The following is a 23,657-nucleotide window of genomic DNA, read 5'->3' as shown; positions in this document are numbered from 1 at the left end:
TACTGATTGCTTATTGGGCCTGTTCAATCTGAAAGTTCGTGTCTCTCCTAGCCTCTGTTCTGAGACCTTATTTCATTTCTTCGGTATTTTCATTTCTTCCACATTCTGTGTTTTCTTTTTGAGGGGCCTCCTATTAGGTGGGTGTTGGACCTCCTGGGTTTTCTCTGACCTGTTTTTCATCTGTCTTGTTCACCAGACTGGAATATGTTCTTATCTTTGTCAATCCAGCCTTTTAGAAAAATTTAAGCTATCATATTTTTAACGTCTGAGTTCTCTCCTGTTCTTGGATAGATCTTTTTAAATAAAAATAGCAATTTATTCTTATTTCATGGATGAAAAATCTTCTCCCTCTGAGGATGTAGTTTGTTGTTGATGTTATAATTTCCTTCTGCTGCTTCTGTTGTCTCTGTTTCTTCTGAGTTTTTGTTTTCCTATTTGTTCGTGTGGGTTTCTGTTGTTCATGCTGAAGATGTTCTTGAAATGTCTGTGATTCTAGGATCTGTTCGTGATTAAGAGGGAGGCACTGAGAACCTGATCAGAAGTGCTTGGTGTGAGGGCAAGCTGATTGCCCGGAGGCAATCATCTTCCCTGTCAGATGAGTGAGACACAGCTGCCAGCGTCCTGGGACCTGAAGGGGGAGGAAGGCTGCAGGGCTCATCCTTCAGAATATAGATGTTAACCCGCATGTCCTGCTCAGCCTGCCTGTGTTTCCGTGTCTAGAGCTTCAGTTTTCTCAGACAATACCCCGCCCCCCCTAGCTGGGTTGGGGAAGAAGAGAATTTTCTGGCTGAGTGGGCAGGTGAAGGGAAGGCCTCTCACTGCCCCTTACCCATATTTGTCACCAGTCCTCCTGTTTTCACCCCTCCCCCCCTCCCTCTCAAGGTACCCTCTGAGCTTACTTCCCGAGCCTTTGCGGGGTTCAGCAGCTTGAACTTGTTTGCCTCCTGGGCTCGCACTTTGCGGTACTTAGGTTTCAGTATTCCCTCTCCTTCTCTGTTACCGCTGCCCTAGCCCCTCCAGTCTTTCAGAAACACGTTAATGCTGCCCATCAGCTGTTGTGTCCTCTCCCATTTCATTGTCACTGTAGGTTTATATGTTACGTTTCTTGACTGTCATTCTTGGTTTGGGGAGGAATGGAGATAAGTGCGTGCCTTTAATCTGCCATATTTAACTAGAAATCCCTTCTCAGTGGCAAAAATTCTCTGCTCCTTTTTGGATGTTATCAAGCCAAACTGAATTAACAAGAGTCCCTACACATTTTGAGGGGAGACTTTGAACAGTTGCTTAGCTCTTGGGTTGGTCACGGTAAAAATCCAACAGTCTCTCACATTTGGGTTTATTGCTGAGTGGGAAAGAGATGAGTGCCATTGTTACTAGATCCTCCTCTGACCCACATTCATCTGTTCTCTTGCAGAAGTGGGGTAGTGTGAGCAACCCCCTCTTCCTCCCACTGATCCCACCACAGTCGCAAGGTTTCACCGCCATCGTCCTCACCTACGACCGAGTGGAGAGCCTCTTCCGGGTTATCACTGAAGTGTCCAAGGTGCCCAGTCTCTCCAAGCTGCTGGTCGTCTGGAATAATCAGAATAAAAACCCGCCAGAAGGTGAGAAGAGGGGGGAAAGGGTGTGTCCAGGAAGGGCCTGATTTGGGCGTTAGCTCAACTCCCAGCGGGATTGGTTTTGGATGTCCAAATTATTTGTGTTCTTTGTTTTAAAGGAAATTTCCTGCTTTGTCAGCAGTAATGCCATTTCTGAGGCAGCGTGACCCCGATTTTCTCAATCATCTCCTTCTTGTTCTAGGGTGGCCCATTTGACTCCAAGCCCAGGGCATGCTCTGTAGCCACAAGTGTTTGAGGGATTAGGAATCAATAGGATCAAAGGCCATCAGCCTTGGGAAGACAGATCTCAGCTTCCCTCAGCCATCTCAGCTGATTTGTTTACATGAAAACTCAGTCTAAAAGGCATTAGTTTTCTCCTTCTTTATCTCGGCTCTGATACTGTGCCCTTCTTCAAAAAAAAAAGGAGGCCCTCACCTCTGTTTGGGGAAGTCAGCAAAGCATGCCCTCTCCAGGCTTGGAATCAATTCCTTCAAGTGAGCACTCACGACACGTTCCCATGGGTTCATCCGTGAGCACGTTGCTCCTTGCCTTGGCCCACCATGCAATCTGCTGGCTGGCAGCTAGGGTCGAGGGCTGTTTGATTAATTGGATTTGTTTTTAATTCAGGACGCGTAGAGTATGTTCCACCTGCATTTGGTTTCTTGTTTGGTCCGTCTATTACTGATCCTAATCCTGGGGCCTTCAAAGCTCCTGCCCTTTACAGCCTATTAAAGCCAGGAAGTTTCTGATGGCTTAGAGCAAGGAATGGGTTTGAAGTTGGTAATGTGCACCACTATCACTGATAAGGGCTAGTTTATGGCCTGACAGTAGTATCTGCACTTTTACGGCTATCCCCTTTTAATTGGTTATACTGAAGTCGGACAGTCAACCCTGGAAGCTACCAGTAGGAGATCTATAGTCCAGGCTGGAGGAAGACCACAGTTCTGTCTCTGAGGCAAATCAGAATTTGCCTCTAGAAAATTCTCTAATTCCTCCTGAGACATTCAAAAATCTTTACTTAGTGGGATTTTTGTTCTTGGAGAGGATCATCTACTTTGTTTTTAGATTTAGGGAGCCACAGTGTGAGAGTAAACAAAATCATAGCTATTTTAAATGAAGGTCCTATATGTGCCTTAGGCACATTTTTTAAAAATTATCTTTTTATTAACTATGTTTATATGCCAAGTCTTTTTCCTTCTCAACATCTAGTTTTGTTTGTTTGACGCTCAATAAAGGAGAAAGAGGTAGAAGAAAAAGGAAGGTGTTGGCAGCATCTAAGAAGGAAGGAGGAAGAGACTGACAGGGAGGAAGGAAAAGGTAGAGGAAATGAACAGGAGCTGTGCAGGGAGGGACGTTGTGAGGACCCTGACAGCTGACTTGGATCCATTGGTCCCAGTCGCCTTTCCCGGAGTGGAGTGGAGTGGAGTGAATGGTCCTGCATCGCTGATTGGGCTCTTCACTTGTAAAGGAAGGGTCACGCTTTAAGGAGGAAGACTGTGTCTCCCTCGTGGAGTCCGGACCAGCCCGTGTGTCATGCTGCCTTCACACTCATGGATCTGCTCCTGCACACGAAGGCCCCCCCGCTTTCAGAAGCCTCAGCCACCCCCACCCTCCTGCCCAGAGAGGCAGAGAGCAGATTCTGGTGCTGAATGCAGAAGAGGATTCTCCTTAGAGACCTTGGTTAATCCACTTTGGGCTTAAGGCGCATTATTTATTATGAGTTGGAGTCACTTCTTTTGGATATCGTTGCAAACTATGAGAAAGGAGAAATCTTTTTCTTCCTTCTTGGTCTAAGCCCCTCTATCGCATAACTAAAAGCAGTAGCCCAGAACTAGTTTTTGGAGCTGGGTGTTCAGTTTTAATTTTTGGTATAGATCCTACTAAAATGTAGTGGTTAATTTTATGACCAAGAGTTTAGTTTATTTTTGAAATATTTTGGCTCTAGGGAGGAAAGAGAGCCCTCAACTGATGAGGCCCTAATTTTGACACGTTTAGAGACTGGACCACTTTTTTCTAACAGTGGTTTTTAGGTCGGGGCTCTGGCTCTGGCAGTGAGGTTGTTTGGGGAGAACATGAACTGTGTTTAATCTTCTGTGGGGTGTTGTTCAGTTGGTAAATGAGGCTGTCAGCTCTGGCCCTCATGCCAGCAAAGGCATCTGAGTTTTCATGTACGGCATTAGTAACATATATATTTTTTAAAAAGCAGATCCAAGGCTTTGAAATATTAGAGGCAAAAGTGATGTTTTTCACTTTCTCTGCATTTACTAAAATAAATATTGTGGTTAACATGTCTGCTGCTGGAAAGATTCGTGTAGGCAGAAATCCCCCCCTCCGTTTTTTTCACTCCACGACCCAACCAAATACTTTTTTCTTTTTGGTTACATTTCGGTCTAAATTGCTGGGTTTGAAGTTTAAGTAAATACTTAGATGAGGCAATAGAAATTTCCAGTGAGCTTTCGTCACGTTGGTTTTGAGCTCTGTCAGAAAGAAAGGCAAGCCACTGCCTCCCTCCTCCCCAGCTCTTCCGTTCTAAGGTGGATGGATGTGGAGCTCATTTGTCCTGGACCCCGCCTCCCTCTGAAGGAAGCTGTTGCACTGTACGTTTCAGATAGGTTTAACTCAGCCTCCTGTTTTAACCAATTTCAGTTTTAAATGTGGATTGGTCTCAGGAGCCCCCCAGCTTCGGACTGCGTCGTGCATAGTTCTTCGCAGGCGGGATGGGATTGGCTGAGGGTCAGGATGGTGGGCCCAGAGGAGGCAATAGGGAAGCGGAAGCTGCAGCCCCCTTCCTTTTGAGCTGAATCCTGGGACTGTGGGAGGTAAGGTTGCGGGGATCAGATGCACACCGGCAGCTTGGGCACTCCTGAAGTGAGCTCCAGGTCTGTGCGGAGATGATCCGGTCATTTATTTTGCGGATCTGTGGTCAACCTGAGCATTTTGTAGTACCTTTGCCAAGTTGGAGAAAAACTCTCTTTGCTCACATCTCTCTTGGCATCCAGCATGGAGAAAACTGTTCATCAGTACACATTTAAAAAAATCCTTAACACAAGGAGTTCTTTTTCTCCTTTGAGCTGGACCAAAGCTCACCACTGTGAAGTTATCAGGCCACTTGGCTCAGCTGTTTGTTTTTCATAAATTCAGCAATGTGTTTGAAAAATCCTGTTTTTCAGACTACTTTGTGTGAATGGAAGGTGACATTTCTGTGTGGCCAGCTACAGATTCACAGGGTGAGACACAAGATACAAGGGCGTGCTGTTCCATTTAGAATTGAAAGGACTAAGGAAAAGGAGACCCCGTCTGGGCTAAGCAATGGAATTAGAGCCTGAAGGTTTCCAGCTATGATATTGTTTCCTTCTGCACCCTAAGGGGTCACCCCACTTCCTTCTGTCTACACCTCTGCAAGTTGTCAGTAGAGAGGTGAAGTTCATAAGATTCTACAGGAGTCCATTTGTCAAGACTGGTGGTACAATGTTATTGTAACCATGTATCGTGTACCCTTTATATCCCAGGATAGGATCTGTGCCAAGTGCTTTACACATTACCTCTAGTCCTCATGACCAACCTGCAGGGAAGCTGTGATTATCCACATTTCACAAAAATGAAACTCAGACTCGTTGAGTCATTTGCCGGAATCACAAAGCTGCAGACGGCAGAGCCAGCAATTAGTGCAGGTCTCTCGGGACCCACAGCTCCTGCCCTTTGCACTGAGCCTCGCTGTGTCTCTTTAGATGACCATTAGCCATGGGAAAAGCATCGTGCTTTGTCGGTTCTCTGATTGGGATTCTGTCAAAGAACCAGGTCCTTGTCAGGGCCTCAAAGAGAGACAGAAAAGTAAATCTATTCTTTTGAAAATACTATTGGGGGGCCAGCCCAGTGGTGCAAGCGGTTAAGTGGGCACGCTCCGCTGTGGTGGCCCAAGTTCGCCGGTTCGGATCGCGGGCACGCACCGACGCACTGCTTGTCAAGCCATGCTGTGGCGGCGTCCCATATAAAGTGGAAGAAGATGGACATGGATGTTAGCCCAGGGCCAGTCTTCCTCAGCAATAAAAGAGGAGGATTGGCAGATGTTAGCACAGGGCTGATCTCCTCACAAAAAAAAAAAAAAAAAAAAGAAAATACTATTGGAAGGAAAAAAAGACTCTGTTCCTTCTCACTGATATATTTTTTTCCTACCTCGTGCTCCTGTCCTAGTTTTTTAAACAGAATTAAAATCCCATATCAGAATTATCTGCTTGAGGGCAGGGAGTAATTATAATGCTTGTTCTTTGGTTGCTGCCCTCTTATCCCTCCACCGAAGGGATGCTAAAGCCAGAGAAAACAGTAGTTCCCTTTCGTGATGGCCTGCTTTATTTGAAAATGTGAAAAGAAGACACTGGGATTTCTATTAAGAGTCCTATTTTGTGGTAACAGTGGTTCATAGACAGCAGGTCACTGAGATGGAGACTCCTTTCGCCAAAGCCGACTGTTGGCTCCCCAGACCTAACTCAGCACAGGAAAGGTAGTCACATTTCCAAAGAAAGCCGTGATTCATTCTGCATTCCTGTCTGACCCCCGTATCCTCCTCTTCGGCCTTCCTCACTCTCTACAGCTTCCGCATCAAAGACTTTACAGGGGCAGGTTAGTTCCGTATGGACATTGTCTCGAGTCATTCTTTGGATATATGTAGGTGAAGAATGTGGAAAGCTGTCTGTGGGTTGCAACGCTGTACATGCTTCCCAAGGGAAAATCCAGATCTCATCCGGGGTAGAGGAGTGTTTATGCTTGACCAAAGCAGCTAGCCTGTTTTCTATACGTATTGCCAACAGAGGAGCTGTTTGTTGCCTTGTGAAATTAACATGGCAAAAGTTCCATGTTCTTTTGCTTCATCAGTGTGTTAGATTTGCTCAGTTCCAGAGGATAAATGGCAGGAATTCTGTTTATCTACAAGTGGACATGGAAGGTACACGCTGGGGTTTTGCCACTGGACTGTCAGAGTAGTGGACCAGATCTAACATTACCACTTTGCCACCACCACCTAAGGTTTGAAAAAAATCACTTGGTTCTGTAAATAGACACACACTTTGGAGGGAAAGCATAGCCAGCATTTAGTGGGTGTCCACCGTGTGCCAGGTCCTGTGCTGCTGAGTGCGTTCCTGTTCTTTCTCATGGTCAGTCCTGCGAAGATGGTGGTGCTGTTCTGTCTCCATAGCCAGAGAAACAGGTTCACAGTTAGTGACTTGTTCAAGATCACCTGGCTAGGAAGGGGTGCACCTGGGATGTGAAGCTGTTTCCCGGGACTGTGATGTGTTACTGCCTCTTGCAATCCCTGGACCTCAGAGGCATCTTGTTTGGTCTCTCATCTGATGTCAGGTAGAAATCTGACCTAAGTTAGTACATGTCAAGTAAAAGGGCACGTTGGGTTGCTTAAGGTATTTCATTCCATCTTAAGACAGTTTGTACCATCAGAAAATTCTTACCTATTCTGAGTCTAAATCAATTTCCCTGTAACAGTCACCCAGCCGTTGGTCATGGTTCTAACTTCAGAGGCCATAGAGAGCAATTCCCAAAAGTCTGATAACTCTTCTGACATCCCTAGTGAATTAGTCAAGGTCCAGGTAGGAGACAGAAACCACACGGTAGCTTGAACAAGAAGAGTTTAATATAAAGAATTATTAACGAGTAACAGGAGATTGGTGACTAAAGAGTAAAAGGAGCTCTGAAGATTACGGGAAATAAATTTGGGAGAGCCCTTCCCCAGCTAGGTCTGAGATTCAGACCTTGTTGGAGAGAGAGTGGCTGTAGCCCACCGCACAGTGAGGTTTGCTGAGGAGCCACAGACCAGCCGCCCCCTTGGTTCCCCACAGAATTCAACAGGAGGCTGCCCAGGGCATGTTGCTGAACTTGCCGAGAAGCTGGCGAGGTTCACGGAGCTCCCCTGGAACCACCGACGGGGAGAGCCTCCACTGAGGTCCACGGAAACTTCTGGGAAGCTGCCCCTGGAGGTGCCACTTCCACTCGCTGGAGTTAAGTGCCACTGCCTGCCTGCTGGCCAAGTACTGAGGGAGCAAGAAGTGAAAAGGCACGCCGGAACCCGGGAGAAAAGCCCCTTCCCCCCGAACTTCCCTCCAGCGCCCTCTTCTGACAAGGGGACATGTTTACAGGGCCCAGTTCCAGTATCAGACAGGGCAGTGAAGGGTGAATTTGAAGCTGAGAGGCAATAAATCAACAACTGGCACATTTAGTTTTGTTAAGCACTCTATAGAAATCCTGGATTCAGGTACCTGCACTATCCTCATAACTCCTTGCAAACTCTTTACCAGTTTATTCATACTTCTCTCCTATTGTGATACCCAAACGTGAATAGAGAGTCTAGTACAGAGGTTCTCACAGTGTGCTCCAGGGCCCCCCGGGACATCCCTGAGACCCTTTCAGGGGGTCTGTGAGGTTAAAATTATTTTCATAAGAGTACCAAATCACTTATTCCTCCACACGTGTACAGTGGAGGTTTCCAGAGGCTGCGTGACACAGGATGACATCGTCACTCTGTTGGCTAAGGGAACGTGTGCTTGTGTATTTTCGTGTTTTACAATTTCCTCACTTTTAACTTAGGATACCATAAAGAGTGTGTGTGTGTGTGTGTGTGTGTGTGTCCGTCCGTCCGTCCCCCGTCCGTGTCCATATCCTCCACATAAACAAGACCTGTTTGGAGTTCTCAACAGTTTTTAAAAGCACACAGGATTTGGACAGTAGATTTACAACAGGAATTTTGTTTATCTGGAAGAGGGACTGGGAAGCAAACAAGAGTAAAGATGATTACTGGCAAAAATTATTGAACTTCCTTGTTTTGTTCCAGATCTAGAGAAGCGAGATTTTCAAGCTACAATAGATAGTACAGGTCCTATTTGGTCTTTGATGCTAAACAGGTTTAGGTTCAATGATTAGGCTTATTGTTTATTAGCTCTGTAACGCTGGCCAAGTTACTTAACCTCTCTGAGCCTCGTAAACACTACTTTGTACATAATTTCCGCCGCATAGGGTTATCAGGAGGATTGAATGGCATTGCATCTATAAAGTGTCTGGCATGTACTAGTTGCTTAATAAAGGTCCCCTTCTCTCTCTCTGCTTATTCTTACTTGAGAAGAAGGGACTTGCCTAAGACCCCATGGATAATGCAGAACTCAGTTCTCCAGTCTCTCAGTCCTGTGGCCATCCATTTATTCCAAAGATGATTATTGATTATGTAATTCTGTGCCAGGAATGAAACTGATTAACTCTTACTATTGAGTAAAAGGCAGTGCCCATAGCATCATTTCTTTGGTCTCTGGTTCAGTCCTTTCCCGAACATGCTGCTTTTGGAGTTGACCACTTTTTCAGGCTCTGGGCTTATTTAAGACTGTAAATATCTCCTTGATTACAGGGCCTCGCACTTACACAGGCCTCTTCCAGTGCCCTGGGAGCGCCCCGACAATGTGTTACATGGTTATATTGTAAAATATCCAGCAGTAAGATATTTTATCTGCGGTTGGTTAAGATAGCCTTTTTCCCTTCTGATTTTCCCTGTCATACTTCTCCTTCAGTGTGGTGACTTTGGAGTGGCCACAGGCATTGTGGGGCTTCAAGACCCACAAAAACTAGGTCTTCCCACAATTACGTGATGGACTTTTTGGAAGCAGTGTGATACCTAGCGTCCCTAGTCTTATTTCACAAATGCTGTGTGAAGAACAAACTGCTCTCTGTAAAGAACCGTGAGGTCTATGGACATGGGTACTGCACCAAAGAAGTATTAATTTCAGGCTATGCTAAATGCAACATTTTAAAATAAGGAACCTGCGGTTGAATTGCTTCAATCATTTCAAAGTAGAATGGGAAAAAATGTAAGGCCAGTCATGGGTTGGTGTTTCTTCAGTATACTAGAAAATCCCACATAATTGGACCTAGAAATTTGATACTTACTCTGTAAATTGGTCATGATGAGAAACCAAGCCCCGTGAACCAGTGGGGAAGGGCTGCCACGGGGACAAAGCACTAAGTTAAAGCTGTACTCATTCAGTGGAACAGCGTTGCGGGGCGGGTTTTAGCAGCATTGATGGCTGTTTGTGATTGTGTTATGGCTGTGGGCACACTGGGGGTCTTCAGCACATGCAGTGTGTTTCCCGGCAGAGCTGCAGGCACGTTTTGAGCTGGGTGTACCTACCTGAGAGTATTTTGCAGAGGTCGTAGGGTTCTGATGTTCAAACCACGGCCTGAGAAGGAGGCAGTCCAGGTCGACTCTTCCCCTTGTCAGCATGATCTTGGGCGGTCATTCTGCTTCTCTGTCTCTCAGCTGTGAGCTGAAGCCAATTTGTACTTTCTGGTTAAGACAGTACTGAGAATTAGTAGGATTGTAAGGACTTAGAGAGGATAAGAATATTTATAATATAAAATATTATAAAAATGCGTCTGTAAGATTTCCCCTTGCACAGTTATACGTGTGGATTTAGTGAGAGCCGTGGATGTATGTTGATTCCTCCATCGCATCTGTGATATGAGGCTTTCACCACTTTTTCTCCTCACCAAAGTTAGAAGAGTAAGAAATACCTTGCTTTTCCTTTTTCCAGATTCTCTCTGGCCCAAAATCCGGGTTCCGTTAAAAGTTGTGAGGACCGCTGAAAACAAGTTGAGTAACCGTTTCTTCCCTTATGATGAAATCGAGACAGAGGCGGTCCTGGCCATTGATGATGACATCATTATGCTGACTTCTGATGAGCTACAGTTTGGTTATGAGGTAAGGAGGGTTTAAAAGGTGTATTTACATATTTAGTGTTTATTGCCTATTATTGCTTGTCTTTCCTAATAAAGACTATTATATTTCATTCTCTAAAGTCATAATTTCTAAATTCTAAGAGTCCAAAAGCCGTGCATAGGAGTGTGGGTTATGAAGCTGTTCTTTAAAACCTTGGGGAAACCCTATTCCAGAATGACAGCTGTGCCCTCCACCAGTTTTGGGAACTCCCAAGGAGAGTCCCGGGGGACATTTTCAAAAGAGCGTCTATAGCATTTAACAAGCACTTAATTGATGTCTCCTTGAATAGCGCTTACCCTGACTCAAGCAGCTGGGCACGGCAACAATAAAAACATCAGTAAGTGAAGAAGCTGGCGACACTGACAGACAGAAAGCAGACCCTGGTGATGGCTTTCTTTCTGGGTTTTAAGTGGAGAGGCTAGCCGCCTGTCTTCAGGGAGAAGCGTTCTCTATCACCATTCATTCAGTGCGGCTGATGGATTAAGCTGGGTTCAGGGGTTAAGTATGGAGACCAGTAAAGGTCTCCCCAGGGGAAAGTGCCGGAGCTGAGGCCTGGTGGAAAGCAATAGGAATTGATGAGCTCTGTCAGAGAGGATGTACGTGAGATGCATGATGGCGACAGGCAGAGGCCCGCGGCTGCAGGGGTGTAATGGCGTATCAGACCCAAGCGAAACAGAGTGTATAAATCAGTCGGCTACACTGGCCCAGGGGAAAGTGGTGAAACTTTTCCCCGAGAGTCACCCTGCCTTTGGCAGAGAGGGAGCCATGTTCTTTAGTTGACTCAGGATACACTAAATTTGAGGTTCTAAGAAATCATGAAATTTTATTGAATGAAGCTGTATTTAGTACATATATTTATTATAGAAGTTTATTTTCTAACCCTTAAATTAAAAGTGGATTTTAAGGGGAAGAAATAGGAATCCCCCTACCACTGCCACCACCAAAAAATTAAAAGTTCAAGTTTTCCTAGGTATCTATTTTTTATGGCTCCATATGAGTGTAAAAGAAATTGTTGTGACATAGGCTGATGTGTGATACCCTAGTCAATATAGTTACTGGCCAGTGAAAGGCATGAGAGTAGCTAATAAAACATACATTCACCTTTTTGGATTTATTTTCATTCATCGAGGTGTCTTTTACATCATCACATCTAGGGTGTTCGAATGAATGACTGTCATTCCCATTTTTTTTTTTTTGTAAGGAAGATCAGCCCTGAGCTAACGTCCATGCCAATCCTCCTCTTTTTTTTTTTTTTTTTTTTTTGCTGAGGAAGATTGGCCTTGGGCTAACATCTGTCCCCATCTTCCTCCACTTTATATGGGATGCCACCATAGCATGGCCTGACAAGCGGTGCATTGGTGCGCACCCGGGATCCGAACCCCAGGCCGCCAGCAGCGGAGCGCGAGCACTTAACCACTATGCCACGGGGCCAGCCCCTGTCATTCCCATTTTTTAGAAAAGCAAATTACATACTTGTTTCTCTAACCAACTCATGGCAAAAGACCAATTTTTTCTGCCAGTATTTTCTCTTTTCATTGCGCAAATGGCTTCAAACTAGACCCATGTGTTTATTTTTGTGGTAAAAGGGAGCCTTCAGAATGATACAGCCGAGACTGGCAGAGTGCTACCTCTTCCGTACTTTCAGTTGGTCTAAATAAGGCCCGATGAAAGGAAGGCGGATCAAAAGTATTCTCTTCAACCTTGAGCTGGAACCTTGAGATCGCATGAGTATTGAAACCTGGGATCTCCTTCAGCCTTGAGTTTGTTTCAAGCAACAAAGAATGTGTTCATGAGAGGAGGTACAAAGCCCAGAGGGACTGAGCGTGGATCTTCTCCTCTTTCCTCTGGTGACCTGTGTTGGGTTCCACATACTTCTGCAGAAGTAACTACACAGCTGGGGGGTGGGGGCGGCAGGAAAACGCCTCGTCTCTATTAATCGGAATCTTCTCCAGATGCTCTGAAAGGCACAACTTCCATAACTACCTTCTGTGTACAACTGGCTGCGTTCCTATCGATGCCCTGGGTGTTCACATACATTGCTGACAATCTTTTCCCAGACCTGCGAGGCGGTTGTTGTTTTTCTCCTTCTTCACTAAGACTAAGGAAGGTAAGATCACTTGCCTGCAGTCCCACAGCTAATCAGTGGGAGAGCTGGCATTTAAATCCAGGTCTGCCTGACGCTCTCCTGCCTTCCCTGAGGACTCTGCCCTGTCAGAGACTACTGGTTCTCAAAAGTAGTCTTGAGAACCAGCAGCATACCAGTTGTCCATCACGAAATTATCTTGATGCTGAGGAAATCAAATAAATTTCTCAGGCATCCCTAGCATTGGTGCTTTAGGGTAACTTTGTAAAGTTATTTCTTGCATCGTAATTCATTTTATGGACATAGTTAGAATAGCTCTGGGCCCAGGTTTCTGCACCGTCGCTGACCAGTTCATGACTGTGGACAAGTTACTCAATCCCTCAGGGTCTTAGTTTATTGTTGTATAAAATGGCGATAACAAAACGTACTTCGTTAGGTTTCATGTACCTTGGATAAAATGCCGTAGTGCCCACCACAGGGAAGGTCTCAGTGAGTACACTTGCTGTGTGGTGGGCGGTGTGCTCTCACTGTTCACGACACCGTTGTTAGCTGCTGCTACCGCGACCACTACTGTTATCCTCATTGTCCACTTGGATTCTACTGCAAGTCATGAGAAAGGTTGGCTGTTGTTTTCATTATTCAGAAGGTGCGTTTCTCTTCTGGAGAGGATACCCAGTCTTGTGTTGAGTCAGAAGACAGAAGATCTGTTTTTTATGCCAAAGCCTAGGATTATTGTCCTGCAGGAATTGGGAGCAGGCTTGACTGATTAAGTGACTAAATAAATCAGTGCACAAAAATTTCTATCATAGGGGAGTTATGTTGGAACCTAGTGCTGCCTCTTTGTCGCGCTTATCACAGTGTTAGGGTTGTAGCTATCTTGTTAATTGCTCCTCCTCCTTCAGCCTTCAGCCCAAATGTCACCGTCTCAAGGAAGCTTTCAGAGTCCCATACTAGTTTAGGTTCAGAGCACTCTGTACCTCCTTGTAAGCAAATAATTAATTGTGAAGTGTGTTGTTCAGCGTCTGCTTTTATTCTAGAACGTAGGCCCCATAAGGGCGGGAACCATGGCTTTCTTGTTCATTGCTGTATCCTCTATGCCTAATCCAGTTCATTCCATTCAGCAGTTACTCAGTAATGTTTGATGAGTGAATAAATCTTCATTACCAGCATGCGTATGAAAGATATGAAACAAAGTATTCTGGCCTGCGTGCCTTTCCACTTTATTGTGATCCACAATCTGGATATAGCCATTTTGGAAGACAGTTGGGAGTTTAAAATGTTAAACATAGATCTACCATGTGACCCTGCCATTCTTCCCGTGGGGATTTACCCTAGAGAAATAAGAGTATATGTATACACAAATATGTGTACACTAATATTTAAAGCAGCTTTTATTTGTAATAGCCAAAAACTGGAGGAAAAAAAATGTCTATCAAAAGTTGAATGAATAAACTAATTGTGGTATATCCCTACAATAGAATACTGCTCAGTAATAAATAGGAATGAGCTATTGACATGTGCAACAACATGGAGATATTTAAAGACAATTCTACTCAATAAGTGAAGCAAGATGAAAAAGAGCATATTTTATGGGGATTCCATTTATATAAAATTCTGGAAAATGCAAACTAATCTTTAGTGATCGAAAGATCAGTGGTTGCCTGGAGAAGGGGTGGGGAGGGTTGAGCTGTGAAGGGCAGGAGTGAGGAATAACAAAGGGGCACAAAGAACTTTCAGGGGAAATGGACATGTTCATTATCTTAATTAGATTGATGGTCTTACTGGTGTATCAGATATCAAAACATTTCCAATTATACACTTTAAATAGGTTCAGTTTATTGTATGTCAACTAACTATATTTTCAAAAAGCTATAAAAAGTATACTCTTGCCATAGTGTTAGAAATGAAATGCTTGAAAAATTTAATAAAATGTGTACCAGATATTTTCAGTGAACACTAAAAATGTTGCTGAGAGAAACTGAAGAACAACTTCATAAATGAAAAGATGTTTCATGCATAAGAATCCAAAGACTCACTGTTATTAAGGTGTAAATTCTCCCCAATTGTTCTATAGATGCAAAGCAATTCTAGTCAAAGTCCCAGAAGCCGTTTTTTTTTTAATGGAAATTGACAAACCAATTCTAAAATTGAAATGGAAACACAGTGGACCTGAAAAAGCGAAAGCAATTTTGAGAAAGAAGAACGAAGTTGCAGGACGGCCTTATTTTAAGACTTGCTGTAAAGCTACGGTAGGCAAGACACTGTGGTGTTGGTGTAAATTAGACATATAGATCAGTGAAACTGAATAAACAGTCCAGAATAGACCACATGTGTGGTCAATTAATTTTCAGCAAAGGACCTGAGTCAGTTCAGTGGAGATGGGACAGTCTTTCACTAGCTGGTGCTGCAACAATCTGATATCCATATGTCAAAAAATAATCATGACCCTCACCTCACACTGTATATAAAAATTTAACTCAAAATGGATCCGAGTCCTGAATGCAAGAACTCAAATTATGAAACTTCCTGAAGGAAACAGGAAAAAATCCTAGTGTACCTGGTCTAAGCAGTGATTCTTAAATAGGAGACAAATAGCATGAATTAGAAAAGACACCAAAATGGATAAATTGGACTTCATGAAAATTAACAACACTTAAAAAGACACTTCTAAGAAAAAAAAGGCAAGTCATAGACTGGGAAAAATATTTTTGAAACATATATGTGATAAAGGACTTGTAGCCAAAATATATAAAGAACTCTGGCAACTCAATAATAAAACAAGTCAATAAAAAACGGGCAAAATATTTGAGCAATTACTTCATGAAAGAAGTTATAGGGGTGTAAACTAACGTTTGGAAAATCCTCCACATCATGGTCATTAGGGCAATTCTGAAATAAAAGCACAGTGGGTTACCACCGTATACCTACTAGAATGACTAAATAAAATTTGAAAGACTGACAGTGCCACATCCTGCTGAGGCTGTGGAGCAGCTAGAACTCTCAAACGTTGTTAGTAACCAAGCAAAATGGAACAGCTTGTTTGGAAAAGAGTTTGGCAGGTTCTCATAATGTTAAACATACACTTTTCATATGACCCAGCTTCCAAAAGAAATAGAAACATATGTCTACACAAAGACTTGTACTCAATGTTCAAAGCCTTATTTGTAAGATCCAAAAACTAGATATATCAGCTGGCAAGTGGAGAAACAAATTGTGGAATATCTATGCAATGGAATGCTACTCAGCGGTAAAAAGAAATGAACTACCGGTATATGTGACAACGTAGACAAATCTCAAAATCGTTGTGTTAAGTGACCAAAGCCAGATGCAGAAGTATGTGTCCATGTATATGAAATTCTAGAGTATAAAAAACTATATTGTCAGGGGTAGGGGATGGATGGGATTGACAAGAGCAAGAAGGAACTTTTCAGATGATGGAAATGTTCCAGATTATGATTGTGATGGTGGTTATACAACTATATACACTTGTCAGAACACACTTTAAATTGATGATTTTATTGTAAGTAAATTATATTCCAAAGCTGAAAAAGTTTGTGGGGTCAGCTAAAGTGGTTCTTAAGGGATATTTGTAGTATTAAATGCTTATATTAGAAAAGAAGAAAGGTCTAAAATCCATCACCTAAAGTTCGTTCTGCTTTGAGGAGCTAGGAAAAGAAGAGTAAATTAAACTCAGAGCAAGTAGAAGGAAAGAGTAAAGATAAGTGCTAGTAAAATCAGTGAAGTAGAAAACAGACCAACAGAGAAAATTAACAGATCACAAAATTGGCTTTTTGACAAGATTAACAAAACCCATAAACCCTTAGCCAGACTACTCAGAAACAGAGAACACAAATTAGTATCAGGAATGAAAAGGAATTAAGGAAGGGTTGTCACTATAGATCCTACAGGCATTAAAGGAATATTAAGACAATATTATGAAAATTTATATGAAGTGGAAGAATTCTTTGAAAATTACAACTTACATAAAATTAAACAGAATATGTAGATAACCCTCTATTAAAGAAATTGAAATTGTTGTTGTCAAAATCTTCCTACAAAAAAAAAACCTCCAGTCCAGATGGTTTTACTGATGATTTCTTGAGAATAAAGTGATAGTTTCAGGTTGGAAAGAGACTTAGAGATAATCTAGCTTGCTCACTTTTACTTAGGGGTGAGGCCCATCCATAAGCTGTGTAAAGCCCAAAAGTGACCTGCCCGATACCACCCAGTTAGTAAGTGGCGCTAATAGGCTTAAAACTCATTGTAGAGCTGTTTTCCCCATGCCATGCCACCTGTAAGAACTTCGTAATATAACTGCTCTGATTTTTCCCTCTGTACCATTCAGACCCATTTGTTGAAGATAAAAACACTTGAGCATTTTCCTTCATATTCTAATATGCACAAGTAAGAATCCATATCAGTCAGGAAAATGGAATCCATGCTAGTTGTTTCAATAGAATGAATTTAATATATGAAATTTTCTAATACAAGGCATTAGCTGAGAAAACAAGAAGGGAACGCTGAGGGTATAAGAGATCATAACTCCAGGAAGCATCTGCCACCCCAGGGGGGAAGGAGCAAAGGAGAGAAGGGAAGAGGTCGGGGTTATTAGAACCAGGATGCTCGGAGGAACCCCCCTCCCCCCACCCCCACCCAGGGCTGGACCTTAGACCTCCGAGAAGGGGCCCCTGGCTGGCCAGTGCTGGTACTTCTGAGGGGGCCAGATGGGGCTGGTTCTGGAATGCTGAAAGAGGCTAGAACCGCTGCTGCTGCTGGGGTGAAATGCCAGTGTCGGGGAAAGCAGGCAGACAGGAGGTAACACCCTCTCCATTTCTCCAGGCCCTCTCTAGTGCCCCCTATTGACAGAACCTAACAGGAAGCCACCCAGCACAGGGGAAGTATTTGCAGAGTCTCAGCCCCAGCACCACAAAGCAGAATGCAGATGCGGGAGTTGGGGCTGCGAGACAATAGCTTAATAAACAGCACAGTCCACCCCTGGGGCCACTTGGCATCCGTATGCACCATTCTACAGGTGTTTGAACTTCCATGAAGCAATGGGAACAACTCAATTCTTCTACTAAGAATGTGCAGCTATCCTTTCTACACATAAAGACATCATTCTTTCCCCCAAAAGGGGAGACACAAAGTCCCAATAGTCATAATATCAATCTCTAGGTAATTATTAATTCTTTCTTTAATTTAGTCACAGTTCTACTTGAATATTCTGTAACTTAATGGATAAATTGTAGACTTCCGATTCTGGACAAGATCGAGTAAGCACATTTCACCCTATTCCTGGAAAAAGAAGACAGAGTGGTTAGGAACCTCAGGACTTGAGGGGTGCCCTGGCAATGAGTTCCTTCCTTCCTCCCTCCCTCCCTCCCCTCCTGCTTCCCTCCCTCCTTTCTTTCCTTCCCCTACCCTCAGTGCTGGAGAAGGCCATAACACTTAGAGCTACAGATTAAAAACAAACAAAACAAGAAAATCCCACTTTTTCTTGCCAAAGGCCTGGGAAGAGGGCAGCCCTGCAGACGGAACCCTTTTGCCTGTACCCACTCCATGCCAGGCAAACTCCATGAAAAAAGCGATAAGTACCTCTGTCAGCTAGATGCTGTGAGTGTGGAGCTTGTCATGCAGAGCCCTGATGATCATCCCCGTCCTGGACTAACAGGAGACGACACTCCTCCCCTGCCCCCCTCTCCACTGTGGAGACAGTGGAGTGGAACCCAGTTAACTGTCTATGCCCTGCAGTAAGTGAACGTCAGCAAAGACGCAAGTGCAGAGACTGTTGGGGACAAGTCCCGTCCACCGTCCCCAGCCTGCACCAAGCAATAGACAGCAAAGAGGCAGCACCTCATCCCTTCCCAGCTCGAGAGCGGAGGGAAGATTATGGGCAGGAGGAAGCTGAAAAGAGGATCCTTTAAATCTGTGCATGAAGTCCTGGGCACACTCGCCCCCTCTCCCTCCAAAGCAGCCCGTGTATGAACCTGACTAGAATCAACACAGCAGAAGCTTCGAGAAATAAACTGTGACGTAGAATACCACCTACGTTTCAAATTAGTCCCTAGGTAGCACACAAGTTGGGCAGACTGGAAGAGTCCCATCAAGTCTTTGAAAACTAAATTGATATGCAATCCACAGCCCACAAAAGTGGGCCAGGATGTGCATTCTGAACCTGAACTCCCTGCTAACATAGAAAATTTGAAAGACAGCAGCACCTCATAGTAATACTCAGAATGTTCAGGATACAATCCACAATTACTCCTCATACCAAGAACCAGGAAAATTGCAACTTTAATGAGAAAAGATAATCAGATGCCAACACCAAGATGACACAGATGTTGGAATTATTTGACAAGAATTTTAAAACCACTATCATAAAAAAATCCTTTAATAAGCAGTTACGAGCACTGCTGAAACAAATGGAAAAATAGGCTTGATGAAAAAACAGAAGATATAAAGAAGAACCAGATGGAAATTTCAGAACTGAAAATTAAGCAAAATTTCAAACTCATTGGGTGGGCTCGATAGGTGAATGGAAATAACAGGAAAAAATTGGTGAACTTGAGGATAAATCAATAGTAATTATTCAGTATGAACAACAGAGAGAAAACAGATTGAAGAAAACAAAATGAACAGAGCCTCAGGGACCTGTGGGACAATCACAAAAGATATAACATTCGTGTCATCAGAGTCCCAAAAGGAGAAGAGAAAGAATGTGGGGCTGAAAAAGTATTTGAAGAAATAATGACTGAAAACTTCCAAAATTTGGTAAAGGACATTAAACTTACAGACTCAAGAAACTGAGGAATCCACAAACATCTAAAGAGTAAGTTGTATAAATACATGTACGTTGTATAAACTGAGTAAATTATAGAAGTAATTCTTATATCAAATAGTAATGGGAAAAGAAGAGGAGACAAATAAATTGGTGTATATATACATGAGGAAAGGAGAAAATATGCATAGTGCTACTTCCTTTGCTTCTGTAGCTTGGTCACGAGACCGTAGTTGACATTTACAGCTTCTCACACTGCCCATTCCCTGTGCCCTTTCTTCTCAGCCGGCATGCCAGCATGTTCATTACAGACCCAGTTCTTTAATGGCCCCAGTACTATTTAGACTGTCTGTTTCTTCTTGTGTTAGTTTTGATAAGTTGTGTTTTTCAAGGAATCTGTTCATCTAAATTGTAAAATGTATTGCTATAAAGTCATTTATAATAGTATCTTATTGTCTAAAGTCTATGGAATTTGGAATGGTGTGCTCTTTTTCATTCCCGATATTGGTAATTTTTGTTTTCTTTCTTTTTCTTCATCAGTCTTCTTGGAGGTATACCAATGTCCTAATCTTTGCGAAGAATCAACTTTTGACTTCGTTGATTTTTCTTTATTGTATATTTGTTCTGTATTTCAGTAACTACTCTTTTCTTGATTAATTTTTTCCTCTGCTTTCATGAGCTTAAGTTGCTGTTATTTTTCTAGGCTTTTGACTTGATAGCTTAAGTCGTTGATCTCAATATTTAGTTTCCTAATATATGCTTTTAAAGCTGTAAATTTCTCCTTAATTACACTTTAGCTGCGTTCCCAAGTTTCGGTTTGTCATATTTTTATTATCCTTAAGTTTAAAATATTTTCTAGTTTCTATTATAATATCTTCTTTGACTCATAGTTATATAAAGATATATTGCTTACTTTTGTCAGTTTTTAAAGTTATCTTTTTCTTATTGATTTTTGATTTGATTCCACTGTGGTTAGAAAATATGCCCCATATTATTTCATTATTCTGAAATTTATTGAGACTCTATATGCCCCAGTAAAAGGACTATTTTGGTAAATGTTCTCTGTGCACCTAAAAAGAGTATATATTCTGCAGTTGTAGGTTTAATGATCTTACGAGGTCAACTAGGTGAGGTTAGTTACCTTGGCACTTGGGATTCAATATAATCAGAATGTTCCCCTGCTTGTTCTTCCCTAACAAGCCATCTTCATTTCTTCTGGTTTTTTTCCTATAGCCTTTATCATTTCTGTAATAGTTAAATTCATTATCCTAGTTTAAATAAAAATTAGTTTAAACACAGTATTTCATATGTGAGTATCAGAGAAACCATGCAACAGACCTTTCTTACTGTGTCTCCAAAGAATTTTTAGAGAAATCTGGCGAGACAGAGGCGTCTCTCCATTTGGGAATTTTTGAGAGAGGGGAAACCAGCAGTCTTCCAGCATCTGGAGTGATTTTGCTGGTCCTGCCTGGAGACAGAAGAATAGACCAGATGACTTCCTGAAATCCCTTTGAGTGTGGTGATTCTAAGGGATCAGAAGTACAGGCAAACCCGTGAGGTGTGGTTCCGTGTGAAAAAGTAAAACTTCTAGGCATAAAAACTGTCAACCTCCTTCCCTTTCCCATGAAACCCAGCAAGACTGCATGTGGGGATCCGGGGATCTTTGGGGGTGATGGCCAACAGCATGGGGAGTCGAAGAGAGAAGACAGCGGTCCCTTTCGTGGAGGGTGCCCAGAGCAGAGTGTGGTGAACCAGGGCGTGTGCTGATCCCGGTTCTGCTGATGCGTCTTCTGAGGCGTACCACGTAGACTCAGGCACCAGAGTTCCAGCGTGTTTTCACAAGCGTGAGGGCGTTTAAGGCAGTGCGTTTGTTAGAGAGTTGGAAGCTTGATTTACAGAGAACACTTCAAAGCGACAGGCTCCGTGGCTTGCTTTCGGGACACGGAGCAGAGACTAAAGGGCAGCTCACAGATTGCACACTTCCCAAAGCTCTGAGAAGGAAATGTGGGCCTAATGTAAGTAAGAGACGTCGGAGGAATGGTGGGGGAAGATCTCCCTGGACTGTTAGCTTGAAAATGATTGTGAACTCTAGAATCCCTTTCCAGGAGGAAGTTATTAGAGCCTCCAGCTTCCCCAGCCTTCGTCAATCCATAGCACGAACAGTAATGTTAATGCTGTGCTCTGGGGTACGTAGATGTGACCCACCCCCGGGCCTCCCTGCTGATCTGGCTGGGAGAACTCTCTGCGTGCTTGATAACCATTCGGAGCACCCCAGTCGGAAAGCTCTGTTTTAAAGAAACACAGTGTCAGACGGGAAGGGGCCTTAGCCATCATCCTGTTACTTCATGCTTTATTGCTGAGCAAACTGAGGTGCAAAGAGGTTACGTTAGTTCTCTGAGGTACTAAATGGACATTGACTATAACCCTTAAAGGTGCACCATAGCAAGTTCTTGAGAATGAAAGGCCAGACCACATAGGAACGGCCCTTTCCCTTCCAGTGTCTGTGACTTGAGCACAGAGACATTTGGATTCGAGACCTAAGCTGGGTATCATTATTTATTTAATTGGAAGAAAACACAGGGGTCATCTGCCTGTTTAAAGGGTCATACTCCCTGTTGGAAGGCAGAGAGTTTGGGGAAATGTTACATTCCTTCTCCAGCCCTGAAATCGGGAGCTAAACCATGATCTTTTCTGGCCCTGCGTGTTTCTGACTTGTTTGACAAGCTCTAGTGAGCTACCAGATGTGGAAATTCTTTTCAGCCTGGGATAATTTATTTATCTGTTTATGTATTTTACCAGGAAAGTATCTATTGAGTTCTTGATACTCATTTGCAGGGAACTCCTGGGGGAACAGTAGCAGTATATAGTGTTACTTGAATGTTTGATTTTTTTCAAGTCTGTGTGCTTTTATTTCAGACCTAAAGAGCTGGGAAATAAAATACAACTTGTTCCTCCTCCCCTCCCCCGCCTTTAGGAGAGAGAGTTTAAAACATGTGGCAGAAAATGAGCCATGCAGACTTGGCTGAATGTAGGAGCCCATGAATTTATTTTTCCTTTCGTGCTTTGATCCCCATTTCCACCCATAAAAGTTATTAGTAGCACTTAAGTGCTGAACATTTTTCACCTGAGAGATGTGAAACACTCTTAGCTAATAATACTGGTTATAAAGTCAGTATTTCATGTGCGGATGGGAATTGACCCAGAGCAACTGTGTGTTATTAGGCACACAAAGTGCTGAGGCCTTCCTTTACTGCCTGGGTATCCCTAGGTGGTGGAGGCTGGTTAAGCCTCTTCGGTGCTAATAAATTATGAGAATTTATTTCTATTATTTTGTACACAACTTCCTAAGGTAATGGCAAGCATATACTCTCAAAGAATCATGGGAAGACAGCAAAATAGCATGGAATGCCCCACTTTTTTTCAGGAGAACCTAAAACCATCTTTGAGTGTGTTTGCCTGGTATAGGAAGGCAGGTGGGAAGGCAGCAAAGTGAGAATGAGCTTGGCGTGTATGGTTGCACGGGGCAGTCGTAAGCAGATGGACGTGACGAGGGGGAAGTTGTGTTTGGGTTAACAGTGGAAGCCAGGCTGACTGGGCAGTATAGGGCCAGCTGATAGGCTAAGAGTCCAGCTGGAAAATTTGAGGCAATAAAGGGGGATTGTAGGTTTGTAGAGAGTTGTATGGTCAGAGCAGTCAGATCACAGGATGAATTAGAGATGACAGAGACCGAAGACAGGGAAAGCCAGTTAGATAGTGGTAGCAGAAAATCTGTGGATTTAATGTTCAAATGGGTTGAAGAACCAAGAAGGAAAAGACAGGCTTACCCATAGCTCAGATTTAATTTGTGATGAAGGACTCAGCTAACTGGAGAATTCCAGAGCTGAAGCTCTATGTAACAGTTACATTTTAAACAGAATTAGTAAAATTTGTAGCTATCTATATATTCATCCAGGGAGAGTGGAAGAGATGATATAATCTGTGATTCTAAGTAAACTCTCCCACTTTTTCTCTTCTCACTAGAAGAGCTGAAAGATGGAAACAGCCTATCACAGGATTAGACTTCATAATAACCTCTTTTAAAAGCTAGCAGATAACTTAAAAAAAAGACCATCTTTGTCCTTTTGTTCACCCCTCTCCGAGCCTCTGCCAGGGAAAGTGCCACGGGTACTGGGTCTGGGTCTTGGACTGGGTCTCTCACAGTCCTTGTATGTCACAGACTTGTGGTTGTGATCCTTCTGGTAGGAAATGAACTGCTTTCCTCCCCAGATTGAAGCCCCAGGTCCTAAATCTGAAAACGTGCTCAGGTTTGTTGGGGATCCAGGACAGTCTCTTTAGAAAGGCTTTTCTGGGTGGTCCATGGAACCACCTCTGTCACTCTGCCGTGGGCTCTGGGGCAGCTCACCCTTTGAGTCCATCTGGGGGACCGAGAAACTGGCT

General features: G+C 43.3%; 1 protein-coding gene across 4 annotated transcripts in view; it reads left to right on the top strand.

Moving 5' to 3' along the window:
- Positions 1 to 23,657, top strand: part of EXT2 (exostosin glycosyltransferase 2) — a 134,568-nt gene that overhangs the window by 87,631 nt on the left and 23,280 nt on the right. For all 4 annotated transcript variants that reach the window (XM_058527108.1, XM_058527107.1, XM_058527105.1 and 1 more), the window contains 2 exons: positions 1,415 to 1,604; positions 10,175 to 10,341. In XM_058527108.1, coding sequence (XP_058383091.1) covers positions 1,415 to 1,604; positions 10,175 to 10,341 — 357 coding nt within the window. The remainder of the gene's footprint in view (positions 1 to 1,414; positions 1,605 to 10,174; positions 10,342 to 23,657) is intronic.

This window comes from Diceros bicornis, chromosome 31, assembly GCF_020826845.1.
Source record: "Diceros bicornis minor isolate mBicDic1 chromosome 31, mDicBic1.mat.cur, whole genome shotgun sequence".
Classification (NCBI taxonomy): domain Eukaryota; kingdom Metazoa; phylum Chordata; class Mammalia; order Perissodactyla; family Rhinocerotidae; genus Diceros; species Diceros bicornis.
The sequence above is the reverse complement of the archived record's forward strand: the minus strand, read 5'-3'. Positions and strand labels throughout refer to the sequence as shown.